The sequence below is a fragment of the Euwallacea similis genome, chromosome 1 (genome assembly GCF_039881205.1).
Source record: "Euwallacea similis isolate ESF13 chromosome 1, ESF131.1, whole genome shotgun sequence".
Classification (NCBI taxonomy): Eukaryota; Metazoa; Arthropoda; class Insecta; order Coleoptera; family Curculionidae; genus Euwallacea; species Euwallacea similis.
The window spans coordinates 5,185,633-5,201,717 of record NC_089609.1 but is presented as its reverse complement, the minus strand read 5'-3'; the positions used below and the strand labels follow the sequence as shown (position 1 = coordinate 5,201,717).

Below are 16,085 nucleotides of genomic sequence, written 5' to 3'. Positions count from 1 at the left end.
AGAAATAAACTACATATGATTATCTACAACTTTTGTATTTAACTTTTTCTTCTCAGATTAAAAGGAAAACCTCTAGGTGGGTGGTGAAAATATAACCAATGACCCTGTACATAGCAGCGAAAAAAGTACTGTATATTTTTATATTATGTATTTGTTGACAGATTTATATCTTTGTTTATATAAAGCTAAAGTTATCTACCTTCATTTCACAATCATTTAAACCGTGGCGAAAGTGCCCCTGAAGTATCAATCTATGTATCTAATTCTCACGATTCAAATTCGTGACACCATGACGCGATGTAGATAAAGAAGCCCTTCGTGGAGATCTGGTAAACGGTAATATGTACAGACTTACTTAAATTAGAGGAAAGTTGTGCATTTTCTGGAGAAGTTGAGTGTGACTGAAAGTGAGAAACAGCATTTTCTTAGACTGTAAAATGCACCACTTTCCTCCCATTTAACTGACTTTGCATATCATTTCAAATATTATGATACCAGCCGGCGTTTTACACGTGGTCGACATCACAATGTTGATTTGTCAAGATTGAAACGACTCACTAACTCACTAACAACTCTTTATTTTGTTACAGTGGTTCAAAACTTTAATGAATGTTCGGAAGATGTATGATCTCTGTAAGAACTGCATATTCTAATTGTCTAAAAATGTGCTTAAGATACTTATATATGTAAGAAAAATATTTCCTTCTTAGGAAAAAAAATTAAAAAAACACAAATTTAAGCAAGACTTCTTTATTCGACCAAGATTGGGAGTAGAATCCCCCCCCATACAAAGTGTCGGAGTCATCCCTGCACATCTGTTTATCTTCAAAAAATAATCGCTAAACCTTCCACATTCTTCTCACGCTTACATCCCTTAGTCATTCTCTTCACACCCCCATATGATAAACAGACCCTCTTTATCTTTTAAGGCAACGATCTACTTTAACTAGTACAAGCTTAGTCAATCTCCAATGGGCACTCATAGGTGTCTGTGACATACCACATATGCCCAAGATAAGACGTAGCTCCATCCTTGTAAGAAAACAGGTTTATTGCTCTTGCCTTAAATGAATTAATAACCAACCCCGTATCACTTTCTTTATGAAAGCTCACATAAATGTATATATGGGTTGACATATCGAAATCAATTATACAGATGAAAGGGTACTTGTCGATAATCTATTTGTTCTATGATAAATACTATTCCTATGAGAACTTATGCGAGAGAAAATTCATGGTTTTTGGGATAAGAGGGTATATGACACAAAATCTTCATGATGTTTATCCTTATGTGAGCCACTGTGTATAAACAAATATTACACAGGCATATTCTCTGTGACTAAAACCTTAAGGGATTAGAGAGCATTTTTTAGACCATCGGACTACAACACATTAATTTATTTATCTCAACTTGATTTCCTGAACATATAGTTAAAGTATTTTTCTTTCCCCCCAAAACACCCCGTACCTACAGTACAAAAATAAGTGTGTCGGTTGTGGATAATACAGGGTGTACCAAAACATTTCTGGTCAAATATGTTTTGGCAAGATTTGCACGTCATCAATTAATTCATACATTCAGTACGAAATGTGTCAAAGTCAGGTTGTTGTCACATACAGCAAGAAATCTGTCACATTCCGCGGAACATACCAAGAAATGCTTTCTCTATTGCATGTGATAGAAAAAAGATGTTTTTCTTATTTAAAAAATGTAAGAGAAAAATGTGCAGCTGTTAAGGTAATTATAAAAATGTTTTATTTGCTAAGTACATATACAATCATCGTCAATATTTAACTTCAACCAACTGAGGTACCGAGAAACCCTTGTGTAGACTCCAGGATATCCAGGTCGTCCACAGCCAACGCCCCACGAAACGATTCCTAGAAGGGAAAAGTAGTGAATTTTTATTAGATTTCTTAAAATTTAAATTAAATGAGATACATTCCCCTTTATTTCTCCCTTTAGTCATTTTGTCCAAATAACCAAAAGGGAATTCTCGCTGTTCAGGTTAGCACAAATATGCGCAGTATGTAGATTGATAAAACAAAATAAAGGTCTTACCTACGACTTCATATTTGTCACCACTGTGCACCAAAAGTGGCCCTCCGCTGTCTCCTTGGCAAGAATCCATCGCTCCTTTCCCTGCACAAACCATATAGCTTGTTATGCGCGATGCGCGGTATTTCATCGCTCTGCATTGACTTAAAGTTAATATTGGCACTTCAACTTCTTGTACTATATTGGGCAGCGAACCTCCCTCACTAGTCCGCCCCCATCCTATCACTACCCCATGTTTCCCAGCAGGGTCGACACCTGCAGTTTAAGTACATATTTGTTGATGAAAGCGATACAGGTTTGTTTACCTAACATCTGAGTTGAGTACTTACTCGAAGGTAAGCAGATTGGCCTAATAAACTTTGAAAATTCCACTGGCTTTCGCAGTTTCAAAAGGGCAATGTCATGGTTGTAAGTGTCCGTGTCAAAGTTTCTGTGTCTTATAATGGCAGAAACTGCTCTCATTTTAGCCGGGACGTCCGAGGTTGTTGACTGGTCGTGGTCTCCAAGGATGATCCTTATTTTGGATCGTTTCAGTCTGTAATACAAAAATTCCTTACACATCTTTAACTGATTACTAGATTTTCACTTGTGGGCCCCCTTCATAAATTTGACTTACTTTCTTACGCAGTGAGCAGCAGTCAAAACGAAATTTTCTGAAACGAGAGATGCTCCACAATGAAAGTGACCATCGTAGACCATTCTGGCTATCCAGGGATAATGATTTATTCCAGTTGGACGACCGCCTACGATCCGATTTTCGTGATTGGACACTCCGCACTCTAAAATTTGTAAATTTCACAATTTAGTTCCAGTGAGAATTTGGCTCTATCACCCTGTAAGTATTGGTGTGCAGCAAATGGAGCAAGTAAGTTTAGAAGTCAGAAATTATGAGCGTTTGAATTTGTCACGCTTAGACTTTTTTTAATGGGGTGACCCTGTATATCAGATCGGTGATCCTGTATAGCAGGATGACCCACTCTGGCATACAAGATCACCAACGTCGGATTCGATATCGTCCAAATCTTAGCACATTATCGTCTTGTACGTACTACAGGCTGTACGTAAGGATGGGGATAACAGAGATTCCAACATTTTGCAGGGTTAATGGAGAAAAGTTAGTGGCAAGCCTGCCAAATGAAAAAACGTTCAAGTTGAAATGGAAAGACGAACCCGACAACATGCGTTTCTATTTTTTTACTCCGTCAAGCGTGTGTGCATACCAAATAGGTACACACACTGCAGCACAAATTTGTCCCATCCCATCAGCTGGGGTGCGGTTCCCCGGGCCATAAGGGCAACGCAAGCATTGTGGTTTCTCGCTTTGTCGAATGCCCTTTCTAATTCAAGCAAGAGTTTTCATACATGAATAGGCCTTTTATTGTTGAATTTTGTGCCACACTAAATAGAGCGTTTCTGATAGCTTGCTGTGTGCATCTTTCCCTTGGCGGGCAAGCTGTTGCCTCAACGTTTGAAATCCTGCCACCCTGGATTGCTGACAGATTAGCATGCGGTAAAACATCATTTTCCGCACGTGTTAGGTAAGTAACTATTAATTGTGGCCTCATCAGACATGTGCTGACGCTTTATAGTCAAACATACTTAGGGTGCCCTTTACTCACTACATCACTCAAATTTTTGTCCTAAAAACTGAGATGTTCTCCCTCTCAAATAGAGTGGTAAACGGTTTGCTACCATCCTACTTAGACACGCTTCCACCATATGACTAAAATGCCTTTGGCTACGTACCGCACGTGCAATTTTTGGTGTCGCCCTTATCATCATCGTAATCACTGCTATCACTCACATCACTAACGTCATCACCTAATATGGGATTCGAACTTCCGCCCAACGGATTTGCAAAATTAAACAGGTTAAAAAATATCCTCCCTTGTCTGTTGGTCGTTTGACGAAGCGTTGTGTTAAGATAGTTCTGTTTCCCCTGAAAAACCATGATTTAATCAAACAGTATTTACTCGCACATAGTTTTATGTCTTACCCGGTCGACAAGCGATTCGCACTCTTTAATTATAATTACGTAAATGACTGATATAACACATGCAGCTACTTTCATTTCCGATACATATATTTTTGCTAATGCTGAACTACACTTCTCTTGCTCTTCACAGACACAGGTACCCGCAGCCGTTTTGAGTAAATAAGCGCACCGCCTTAACTATCAGTAAATTCCCCGACTAAAGAGCGAAAGGATTAATAAGGTATAGGCGCCAAAGTTTGTCTACTTACTAAACAGATATAATTTTTGCCGAAAAAGTAAAAGTGATCTTGAACGAGGTTGGTGATTGCGTCAGGTGATTTCACCAACGCGCTAAGAACCGTAGGTACTCTCTCACTTAGCCTTGAGAAGAAAGTGGGTACCGACTTAAATGGTGTTCGTGAACTCCAATCATCGCCCGTAAACAACTCTCTTAAAAGAATTATATGTAATTTTTATTTACTGGGGTTTTTATACGAGCCGTGCAAGAACATTCCAATAAACGCTAGATTGGAATCACTGGCGAATGAGCTAGGAAACCACATCGCGTGCTTGCTTGAATGAATATTTTTTGTATTCTTTTGCTTTCTACCAAAGAGAAAATCGGCATTTACATATTTTCAAACTTAAAGATCCAGCTAAAATTGATGGGAAGAGTAGGAATTGTTGCCCTAATCACCTACATTGAGTTTATGATATACTGCGCGACATAGAAAAGAGAACACCTGGTAAAAACGGTTTAATTTCAATAATTTTTGGAATGCATATTTCTTATACTGACATGCATATTTAATGCATTGTTAAAATATTAAACTTCGTTGGTTAAAACCCGAAAAAAACTTAATATGTCTGCTCTCCGCGTTGTCTTATGTACTCCTGGACACATCTAGGCATCGATTCAATGAGGTGACCGATGTTCTTTTGAGGAATCTCATTCTAGGCAATCTGTACAGGGCGCTGCTATAACTTGTGGGAGATGGGATAAACATTCTACCCACGATATCCTAAACATGTTTGTTTGATGATAAGTCTGAAGATCGCGGTGGTCAAGGTAACATACAAAGTTTGACAAAGTATTGTTAGATAAAGAATTGATACATTTCCAACATCTCTTTAATAAACATGCTATATAGTTAATTATTTTTATTTTTATATGTTAACTATGTTTACAATAATTACCAACATAGAATAGTAAAATGCAATCAAATTTTGAACACTATATACAACTAAGGGTCAAATCATTAATTTGCTTGTAACGTTGTCAGATTTGCTTCAACATACAGATTTGCATAACAGATTTGCAAGCAACATACTAGTATTTGAACGTTTCCATAGAGCTTCACTGCCTGATAAGTTTACTAGCACAGCAATAAACCAATGGCAGCCCCACTTTCCATGTGAACAATTTAAAAAACAACGGTTTTTACTTATTTGAAATTCCTCCCATTAAATGACTTATATGAGCAGGCTCTATGATGGTTCCCATCTTTGTTGTTACTGCAGGTTTTATAAATCTTCTAAAAGCCTTTTCTGGCACGAACGTATTACTAATCGGAGCCCGAATACTCGCCTCAAAGTTCTTCACTGTTCTGAAAGGAAAGGGCACTTCAGACACTAAATGAGGTTTAACTTTTGCAGCTGCTTTTTCGTTGATAATCAATAAACCTTTATTATCGTCCCTCCTTGGTAAAACTTCAGGCATTTTAACTATAAACCTCCTGCGTTTCCTTTGTTTTTTGGGATTGATTCCTGACCCTGCCCAAGAGCCCCAGCCGGGTAAATTCAGATCGATATCTCGTGGTTTGTCTTTTTCCACTTCGGACTGTTTTTCCTTTGCAAATTCTGCAGAGATGTCATCGTCTTCCAAAGCTTCCATAATAACATTCGCTTGATCATTCTCGTCGGTGTTTTCGTACTCCATAATTAAATCCGGTTGGACCGAGGATAAATTTGTTATTTTGGGCTTTTTGAAATTTTCAGCAACAATGCCCTCTGATGAAGATTGCGCAGCTGGACTGGATATATCGGCAGTAAGGAAGTTTTTCAGGACAGTTAGAGGAGCATTTGGATCAGGTTCCTGAGTGACATTAAATGGTTGTTCGATCATCGCTTCGTCTATAATCTGCTTCTTCTTTTGTGCTGGCATAGTTAAATCAGTTTTCTTAATTTCTTTACCAGATTTAGATTTCATCTTCTTCAATTTCTTTTTTTTTTCCTTGGGAGTTTTTGCCGTCAGTTTCTTCTGCAATTTTGTGGTTAATTTATTTTCAGCCTTTATAAATATTTCTTCAATATCCCAGTCACCTGACTGATTTGTCTGATTCTTCTTCTGTAAAATTATTTTCTTTTCTTTCTTTAATTTAGTTTTATTAGACAACTGTTTTTTTGGCATTTTATTATCTTTACAATTTTGAGTAACAATTTTCTTTCCAATAATTGTTGTAGAAATAGCTTTAGGTTTGGTAGCTTCAGGTTTGGAATCTTCCTTATTCTTGCTTGATTGATTTCTATTATTTGTTTCTGTCCAATATTTTTTATATTCACTTAAAAAGTCACTAACTTCCTGGTCAGGTTTTGTTTTACCGATCCATGGATTGTCACTGGTATTGGCAATAGTTGGGTTCACAGTTTCTTCAGCAACAAAACCTTCATCTTCAGAATCACTTATAACCTTCTGCTTTTGAGTTAACTCTCGACTGATATGTAGTTGCTGAGCGAGAACTTGACGACTCTGGAAGTAATAAAAAACAGTTGATCATTTTTTAAATAGTGCAGGAGACATTACCAAACAAAATGTGAAAATGAGTATGAAATTAGTGAAATTTTATGCCAAAATAGTGAAAAAACTTGTTTACCTCTTTATCATACTTGGCTCGAACCTGTTTACTTTTGGCCCACTGGCCCGTACTTTTATGTCTTAAACTGAATCTCTCAAGAGCTCTTGCTTTTTCTATTTCATCTAATTTCTTTAAAGCTGCCTCTGGGTCTGTTTTCTGCAATTCCTCGAACTGCTTTAATTTTTCCTTGATCATTTCTTTCCGTAAAATCCTGTGATATTTTTTGCTTTTAATTTTGTTTTGTCTCCTAGCTTTTGCCTCCTTATAGCTTTGATGTGCCCTCAGTTTAGCTGCCTCTTTTCTCCTTTCCTTCATTTCTTCCAAAGTCAAAGGGAGGTCATTCTTATCTTCTTCATCTTCTATATGATATTCCTCAATCTTTGGCTCCAACTTTTCCAGCCTTTTTTCAAGCTCTGACTTGTAGGTCCATGTGCTAGGAAAACGTTCGGCATCCTTGGCTTGTACTTTAAGTTTTTCAATTTTACCAAGAGGAAATGATTGATGTGCTGTTGCTCGGTTAGAAGTGACAAAAGCCTCCCACCTATCAAACAAAAATCGATTTTTTTCATAGCCTACAGATCTCTGGATTCGTTGAGACTGAGGCTTTTCCAAGGGTTTCGGTAAAGTGTGTGTACGCTTTTTAGTTGCTTCAATCCTTTTGGTGATGTCAAGATGTCTTTTTCTAGAGCTTAATGCCTTAGTTAAGTTTTCAATGTCTATCAAATCGTGACCTCCACTAACAGATTTAACTAAATTGAATTCAGATATTTGCAACGAGGGTTCAGTTCTTGAAGGCTTTTTTAGATGCTCGGATTTGTTGAGGTGCAAGATATTTTCCACAATTTTGTCGTGTTTAGTATCATCAACGCCTTCGTCTTCATCGTAATATTGAAAATCACTATCATCACTCATCGTGAAATTGTAAGAAAGTCGTAGTTTCTAAGATTTCAACTTTAAAGTTAATAAATTCAACATGTGCCCGCCGCAAGTACTTTTCAAGTTATGTTTACACTTTTCAAATTTTTTAGGTTAAGAAATGAGGAACAATCCGCTGTAATATAGATCCATTGACGTGGTCTCAGTTACCATCAAGATTTAGTAGAACCGCACTGAGTGCAAAGTGCAGTGATGCAGGCATGAACAGGAATGGTTTGTCAAAAGGCCTCAGAAAATCAAAGTGAATAGAATACATTAAAGTGAAGGACACAATTTAGCATAAGAACTGATGTATTTAAGCATCTTGATCGGTACAATCATCATTCTGTTGTCGAAAAGGGCCATCAGGGTTACTCTGAGGAGTGTGAATTTCTTTCAAGACTTTAAGTGAAGTCGCCATTATATCAAGGATGTTATGCACAATGGGAACTACCATCTGTCTTTCCATTTTTCCACACGAATCTAATATTCAAAATCAGCTGATTCTGTGTTATGATTTACAATTCAAATAATACGTAATGTTTACATATTATTTTCGTTTTAATTTCCGCATTCCAGTTTGCCGTTCCAGAGTAATGAAAAATGTGTTTTTGCAGGCTTTCCTGCCCCGCCTCAATATTTGTTACTTAAACGTTAAAACTTAACATTTAATCCCTAATCAGGCTTCAGGCATGACAGAAGTAATGGGAATTAAATCGAATTAAGTAAGTAAACAGATCTACTGGACTAGAGATACTGAAGAAACTGACCAAGTTCACTTTTTTAATGTAGGATTATATCATGTAATAATAGTAATACTTTTGTAACATGCAAAGATGCATTTAAAGTTTATTCATTTATCTTATTTTAGATATGCAGTTTGGAATAGGAGGATCTGCAACTATTAATGTTTCAACCCAATAATGGGTAGTTGGTATACTCTGAATATTTAATTTCTTCAAAAGATGTGCATTCAACAATAAATGAAGACCCGTCTGTTTGTACTTTCTATAAAGCACTGCTTGTATTATAAATGAGTTTATTCCACAATTTTACTAGGCACTGTATCTATCTAATTTTAAACTTCTCAGATTTTATTTGATGTTGAAATCTGTTTTGTCCCAGATCTTATGTATATTGTTATCCATTGGCTTAGTTGTTCATTTTTTCTTTTTCAGATCTTTCTAGCCAAATTCAGTTACTGTTACAGTAGTACATGGATTTTCCAGTATCTAAGAAGGTTCTAGTTGCTTTGTTAGTCTTAGCAAATATCTCTTTTTATATTACCTTTTTATTCAATTCATGTCTTGTGTCTAACATATCAAAAAGTATACCCAAGGTAAGTGGAAAGTTCAGTCACATATAAGTATGGGGTCTCAAAGAATCCTTAAATTTAAAGGACATGTTCTGAAACTCAAACACTAAACACATCTCTTTCAGTGGACTCATAATCCTGTAGTGGTGAATGAAGTGCCCTTAATTCAATATTCAACATCTGTTCGCGTAGTATCTCTACTGGAGGCAAATGAAACTGATATATCACCAAAGTATAGATTGCTTAAAGAACAGGGACTGCGTCCTGAAAGACAGTTACCAAGTGCACTAATCATTGGTAAGCGTCAAATGTATAATATATACTAGAAAGATCATAAACTTCTAAGCTCTTTAAGGAGTAAAAAAAGGAGGTACCCGAGCCTTATTAGAATTTATTCGCATTCATCCGGACGTTAGGGCCGCCGGCAGTGAAGTCCATTTCTTCGACAAAAATTACGGAAAAGGTTTCCAATGGTACAGAAACCACATGCCCCCCACTTTAGAGGGACAACTCACAATTGAAAAGACTCCGTCATATTTTATAACTAAAGAAGCGGCCCGAAGGGTCCAAATGATGAATCCGTCAACAAAGTTACTTGTGGTTGTTCGAGATCCTGTCACAAGGTATTGTTAACATTCAGAAAAGTCGCTAAAGCCCAAATGATTGAAGCACTGATAATTTTAACAGGATCAATGAGGGGGGATCTCTATGTCTAAGTCTATTTTTTCAGGATCCCATTAAATTTTAGTATTACAGCATCAATCATTTGGTGCTAAATAAATTTGTTTTTCCATCTGCTTGAAAACGAATAAAATATTTCCAGAGCGATTTCTGACTACACTCAAGCTGCCTCTAAAAAGCCTGAAATGAAACGTTTCGAGGATTTGGTCTTTGTAAACGGAACTATAGGCACTATAGTAGACACTTCATGGGGCCCCATCAAGTTAGGTCTCTATTACAAATATCTCACTAGGTGGTTGAAATTTTTCCCTCTGTCTCAGCTGCTGTTTATCAGCGGCGAAAGGTTGATATTAGATCCAGCCATTGAGCTAAAAAGAGTACAGGATTTCTTAGGTTTAAAGCGAGTGGTAACCGAAAAACATTTCTATTTCAACACCACCAAAGGTTTCCCTTGTCTGTTTAAAAGTGAAGGTCATAGTGTCCCTCATTGCTTAGGCAAGACTAAGGGCCGAAATCATCCTTTTGTAAATCCTTTGGTGATGCAAAAATTAAGGGATTTCTATAGGCCGTTTAATATGCGGTTTTATCAGATGACTGGGATTAATTTCGGGTGGGCCTAGGCCCAAGTTTGAATTCAAAAGATTCTATATGTAGGTAGGGGAAAGTTGCAATCTAGTCTCAAGCATACCATACATATCTTAAATTTTTTGATATTCAGCTGCCATTTTGTAACGTTACCAGTAAATAAGGTGCCAAATTGATATACGAAAATGTAACTTAAATGTTGAATATTAAATGCCGTCCAGAGTATATTCTTAAATCTTCAACATGCGTGGGTATCAATTGTCGCATACAGGGCGCGGCAAAAATATTCGTATAAAGTTCCAGCAGTGATTCTTGGAGAAAATGCTCGAGTAAGAGTACGCATTTTTCAAAGAAATAATGATATACAGGGTAATTGATAGGATGTGTGACACTATATGAACTCTGACACTAAATTTAAATTACTTCTTCAATTCTTTAGCTTTTTGATTTCTTACGGTGTTTTCGTATCTTTTACCGTGTTCGTAAAATTTGTGAAAATATTCATCGATGCAAATTAAGCAATAATGCAATAATTTAATTTTGCAATTATATTGTTTCATATTCATTGTACTTACTTCTACTTAAATTTTCTGTAAATGCGTAACACTCAATCATGCATTTTTTCCAAAAATGATTAACGTATTTGTTGTTTTTGAGAAATTTGCGTCGCAATGTCCTCAAATAATCCTTTAAATAGTCCTTCTATACATATGTTTTATTAACTGCTTATTAAACTATTAAATTTTGCTGCAAAAGTATCATGAAGGACCAATTCTAATAGTAGTCTTGAATAGCAATAGGTAGGTTTAATATATATTCGCCTCAAATGTGCAGTTCATATTGCTCTATAATGCCCCAATATGCATTATAGGACAATATAAACTCCACATGAGCTCTGAGAAGATTTTGTAGCCAGTCAAAAAGCCAAATAAAAAGTTCTTTTTTCTTCACATGAAGGACATTTTCTTCGATGTTGAACTTAATAATGTGGGCATAGAATCTCATGATTTACACCTTAGTTGGCTCCATTTTTTAATATATATTTCAATCCTTTGCCAATTAACATAATTACACATATTTAACATTTGGTATATGCATGTACTCAATCTCATTAAAACTAATTTAATTGCATGGGAAACATGGGAATGTAGCCCTGATGTGTACCGTTTGTTCAAGAGATATCTATCAGAAATAGAGAATAATCTAGGTACATAGTGTAAGGCCAAGTTGCTCAAATATGTTAACGTCGTAATTTAAAATTGTAAATAGTAATGAATAAAATGTAGTTTGGAGTAGGTGCGAATGATGGCCCGAAAGATATATAAATTACGTAACATTCAAACCAATAACGTTTCTTTTGATATACGTTTTAATGGATTATTAAATTTTTTACACCGCTACATTTCTTGTAGCTTCCACATTAAGTGAAATAAGTTCTCCTCTAAACTTTGTAAGCCTCAACAAACTTAATTTTATTGCAACAACAATGAAGAACACGCGAATTATTTAAACAATGCTTTAAACTACTTAGAGCACTTTTATTTAACTAATTCTCCCATAGCGCACCACTCTCTTATTTAGTTATTTGGAGTACGTTACTCATCTATGAATTCCGGGGAATGTTCTCTTAAATTCACATCGGAACGTTTCCAAACAGAGTAATATTTTCTGTCCACCTGCAACATGTACAATTCATAGAGATGAGTTGTGGTCACCATCCAGTGGGGGTATTACCAAATTGTACAAATTTTCCCTAGATTTAAGGAATCTCAAAATTACAATCTGGCCTATATAACAGTACTCATATCAATTTAGTAGAATGAATATATGGTGCGGTATTAATTATGTTAGTAATATTCTATTATTTTTTCAATAATTTTATGTTGTTTCGTTTTTGTGTATAATTGTTATTGTTTTTATTAGTGATTGTTGTAATTAATCTAATTATAAATCTTTGGATTATTGCCTTTTTTTTCATAATGAATTTTATATTAGTTCTTGGAAGTAAAAATGGTAAATTTTCATGTGTTCATTCCATGCACTTAATTTTCCTTTATATGAGTCTTTATTGCAGGTGAAAAAAGGAAAACTACAAATATTTTTTTAATATACCTACAAAACTTTATTAATTTATAAACGGCAATTTTATATTACATAAAGTATAAAATGCAACATCATCATCACAGGTGGCAAAGATGTTGGGCTCTTCATTAATACCTTTGTGATCCAGTAGGTTATTTTTGCTGAAAATGTAAAGCACCTTATTAACAACTTCTTTAACTATCTCTTTCCATGATAAACGTACCAAACAAACAACTTGAAGTTTGGTTGCAATTTATTTGCATTTTTAGGATTAAAGACATAATAATCTGGTTTTTCACAATTCACATGGTTGCATCCACTCACTGGCATTTTTTTCCTCATATCCTCAAAAATCTTAGACACATAATTGGCTTCCTTAGCCGTAAATACCTCTTTTTTAGCGTTGTCATATTTCCCTTGATCATCATCTTCAAGTGCTAATTTCTCATCTTTTGCAGGAATGTCAGCTTTTCTTCTTTTATTGCCATGAAGATCAGTGTCTTCAATTGCTCTTTTTAAAGGTTTATTTTTATTATTAGACAGTTTTTTATGGAGTTGCTCATATCGGGTTAGTTTATAACCCAACAGTGCTAATTTTTTGTAAATGTGGTACTGACTCAATAAAATATCTGTGGTATTTAGTACCAAATTGTAGGCTCTTTCTATACTTACTACAATGTCATTTGACCTTAATTCCAACCGGTTCTAGAAACGTATTAGATTGAGGTAAGTGATTAATAAGGGCACTGTTGAGTTGGATAGAATATTACAAGAAATTATTAGACTTAATAAAAACAAATAATTCATATACCATTTCTAAAAGGAATAACATTTCTTCTGGATATAAAAATATTCCATCTTTATTCTGAAAACCAAAGTGCTTCAGAAGGTTTTTGGTAACCTTAATCACATGGCTGATATTCTTTGTATGGATCCAAGTAGACAAAATACGACTGGATCTTCAAAAAATATATAAATAAATGCTTCCTCTAAGACCATAAATCTCTATTTTACCCACCTTTTATCCACCCTTTCCTGAGCTAATACTTTTCTTAAATACTCTCGACATTCTTCTACAAGTTTTAGTTCCTCTTGGGTCTTTGCTGACAGAAAAAATTTCTGTTGTTGAAAATTTAACTTTACTATAGGGTGTTTGTGGCTTTGTATGCATTTAGTGACCCTTAAAGGATAGAAACGTTTTATTGTTATTGAAGCTAATTCAAATTGAATTGGATACAATACTTACAACTCATCCATTCTATTTTCTATGTTAATTCTAGTTTATTATTGAATTAATTTGTGACTAATACAATTATTTTTTATTATTACAATAATTACTAAATTATAAATATTTTAAAATAATACGTAAATGCTCTGAAAAACGTTTGTTTACAAACAGATTTACTTTCTTGGTTCTTAACCAAATTTGTTAAAGTCCAGGGTACATTGGAGGTATCCCAAGGTCATGGTTAATGTTCCTATACTAAAACTCAGTATGAGTGTTAAACTTATTATAACTTTATTAAAATGTAATTAGCTAATAGAGGTCAACGGAGGTGAGATAGAGCATAGATCCATTCAACCATTATCTTGTCTTATTTTCTAAAACTGTTTTGGGGGACGTAGGACACTTAAAATATCTAGTTACTTTTATTGTAGTGTAGTTTGAACGGATCGGATCAAAACTTTATATTGATGTGTTTTTGAAATATGTCGTTTGTCAATAAATAACTGACTGATTTCAAACAACGTGCTAATTTTCTAACCCTAAAAATTTAACATTTTTGCTTTTACTTTAAAGAGTATTTGGATTTAGTTTCTGTATTTCTATTTTTTATTAAAATATTATTATACAAAGTATCTAGGGAAGAAAGGAAAAATAGAGCCGTTTTTCTTTAGTTTTTAATTTATTAATTCATTTATTTCTTATCGCCAATGAAAAGTGATTTGAAGATGAAGGAACCGCAGTCAAACTCCGCTTCTGACCCTGAGCCCCAAATTAAAACTGATGATGTTAAAAATGCAGTTCAAGGAGTTATTAAAGGTGCTTTTCAATCTGAACAACTTCAAAAGAAGCTTTTTAACGAGGAAATTCCATTATTCCTTCAAATAAACACTTTCAAAGTCCCAAAGACTAGAGGCCCTATAAAGCAGCTGTTCCGGATACCATTAAAAAACTCACCATTACCCGAAGGAGCTGACATTTGCCTCATTGTCCCAGATGTAAAAGGAATACCCAATAAAGAGCATGAAAGACATTTAGAGCATTATGACACTTTGTTGAAAAACAAAGGTGTGTCAGGTATTAAGAAAATAATGACTTTCCATGAATTTAGAACGGAATATGATACATTTGAGTTGAAAAATCGATTGGCAGACCTCTATGATCTCTTCTTGGTAGATGGTAGGATTAGTGGCAAGGTAGTTCACAAATGTGGTAAAATTTTCTACAAGAAGCGGAAAGTGCCAGTTGCAATAAGATTGCAAGTCGCCAATTTGAAGACAAATATTGAGCAGGCATTGAAAAGAGCATATTTTTGTATGAATTTTAAGAGTGATAGCCAATCTGTTCAGATTGGTTATAGCAGCATGAAAATTAAAAAACTTACAGACAATGTTTATAGTGTGGTTGATTTTATAAAAAAGAAGTTTCCAGGGAAAATGGCTAACATTCGAAGTTTGTATGTTTATACTCCTACTGGATCAAGCATTCCAGTGTATGTGTCTTTCAGTAAGTATTAAGATTCACAAAATGTGTATTAGCAACTATTTTCAATATTATTTTGCAGGTAATCCAAATGATATAAAAGTACCAATAGTGATTGTCAAGAGGCCGAAGTTATAAACTGAAAAGAGGGAGCTAATTACTATGTACAATGTAGATGTAAAATTATATAATATATGATGAGAATAAGTTACAATAACGTTACTATTTGAAAACGGAACTATTTTGATGCTATTGTTTTATTTTTAAATAAAAGTGACTTCTTCTTAAGACTTCTACTTTTATTTTTTTTCCCTTATTTACCTTTTTTATTTTATATTTCCCTAATTTACCTTTGGTTGCAATTTCGTCTTTTTTCTGTTTAATGACCTTTCTTTCTAACAACATTGATGTTAGAATTGTCTTCATTTTTTTACTTAAATATTCCTCATCTTTTGCTTTCAAATCCGTTTTCTGCTTTTTTAATTTGATGATGGTTGGTTTTATCTTCACTTCAGTTTCTGAGGAATTAATAACATTCCTTTTTTTATTGGTTAATGATTGTTGAGAAATTATTCTTTTGCGTTTATTTTTTGGGATATTTTTAACTTTGCCTGAAATAAAAGAATGTAACGAGTACAGTTATCTGGGGTTACCATGGTAATGCCATGCAAAACAGGAGCCATACTATTGGTATTAAACCTGACTGAACAGAACTGGAAGTCTATAGTTGAATAAATTTATATCGTTTAGCTGCTAAAGTACCAGTAAGCAAAAGCTGATGAAAAATAAGAGAAAAAAAAAAGGATTGTTTTAAGGAAACCCTTTCATATTAGTGCTTCTATTGTATATGTAATCAAAGTAATACTGCAACTGAAAAATGCCCTGTTACCACTATTCACTTATAATAGTAC

General features: G+C 34.6%; 5 protein-coding genes across 5 annotated transcripts; 2 read left to right on the top strand and 3 right to left on the bottom strand.

The window, feature by feature from the left end:
* Nucleotides 1-1,746: 1,746 nt before the first annotated feature.
* LOC136411393 (trypsin-1-like) lies at nt 1,747-4,332 on the bottom strand. The gene is made up of 6 exons (XM_066393944.1): nt 4,056-4,332; nt 3,806-3,998; nt 2,676-2,838; nt 2,389-2,594; nt 2,063-2,314; nt 1,747-1,881 (listed from the first exon to the last, which is right to left on the bottom strand). Exons 1-6 carry the CDS (start codon nt 4,128-4,130, stop codon nt 1,763-1,765), a joined length of 1,008 nt encoding a protein of 335 aa, XP_066250041.1. The 5' UTR covers nt 4,131-4,332; the 3' UTR covers nt 1,747-1,762.
* An 853-nt stretch (nt 4,333-5,185) lies between these two features.
* On the bottom strand, nt 5,186-7,860 carry LOC136411375 (U3 small nucleolar RNA-associated protein 14 homolog A). Its single transcript, XM_066393921.1, has 2 exons — nt 6,908-7,860; nt 5,186-6,783 (listed from the first exon to the last, which is right to left on the bottom strand). The coding sequence occupies exons 1-2, from the start codon at nt 7,799-7,801 to the stop codon at nt 5,476-5,478; spliced, it is 2,202 nt and encodes a 733-aa protein (XP_066250018.1). The 5' UTR covers nt 7,802-7,860; the 3' UTR covers nt 5,186-5,475.
* Nucleotides 7,861-8,227: 367 nt separating this feature from the next.
* Nucleotides 8,228-12,342, top strand: Hs3st-B (Heparan sulfate 3-O sulfotransferase-B). The gene is made up of 5 exons (XM_066393931.1): nt 8,228-8,529; nt 8,983-9,143; nt 9,245-9,416; nt 9,475-9,742; nt 9,943-12,342. The coding sequence occupies exons 2-5, from the start codon at nt 9,021-9,023 to the stop codon at nt 10,418-10,420; spliced, it is 1,041 nt and encodes a 346-aa protein (XP_066250028.1). The 5' UTR covers nt 8,228-8,529; nt 8,983-9,020; the 3' UTR covers nt 10,421-12,342.
* Nucleotides 12,343-12,491: 149 nt separating this feature from the next.
* On the bottom strand, nt 12,492-13,861 carry Tsen54 (tRNA splicing endonuclease subunit 54). The gene is made up of 5 exons (XM_066393968.1): nt 13,714-13,861; nt 13,486-13,647; nt 13,279-13,426; nt 12,691-13,172; nt 12,492-12,628 (listed from the first exon to the last, which is right to left on the bottom strand). The coding sequence occupies exons 1-5, from the start codon at nt 13,722-13,724 to the stop codon at nt 12,511-12,513; spliced, it is 921 nt and encodes a 306-aa protein (XP_066250065.1). The 5' UTR covers nt 13,725-13,861; the 3' UTR covers nt 12,492-12,510.
* Nucleotides 13,862-14,283: 422 nt separating this feature from the next.
* On the top strand, nt 14,284-15,402 carry LOC136420026 (ribosomal L1 domain-containing protein 1). Its single transcript, XM_066406686.1, has 2 exons — nt 14,284-15,198; nt 15,257-15,402. The coding sequence occupies exons 1-2, from the start codon at nt 14,403-14,405 to the stop codon at nt 15,310-15,312; spliced, it is 852 nt and encodes a 283-aa protein (XP_066262783.1). The 5' UTR covers nt 14,284-14,402; the 3' UTR covers nt 15,313-15,402.
* Nucleotides 15,403-16,085: the final 683 nt, after the last annotated feature.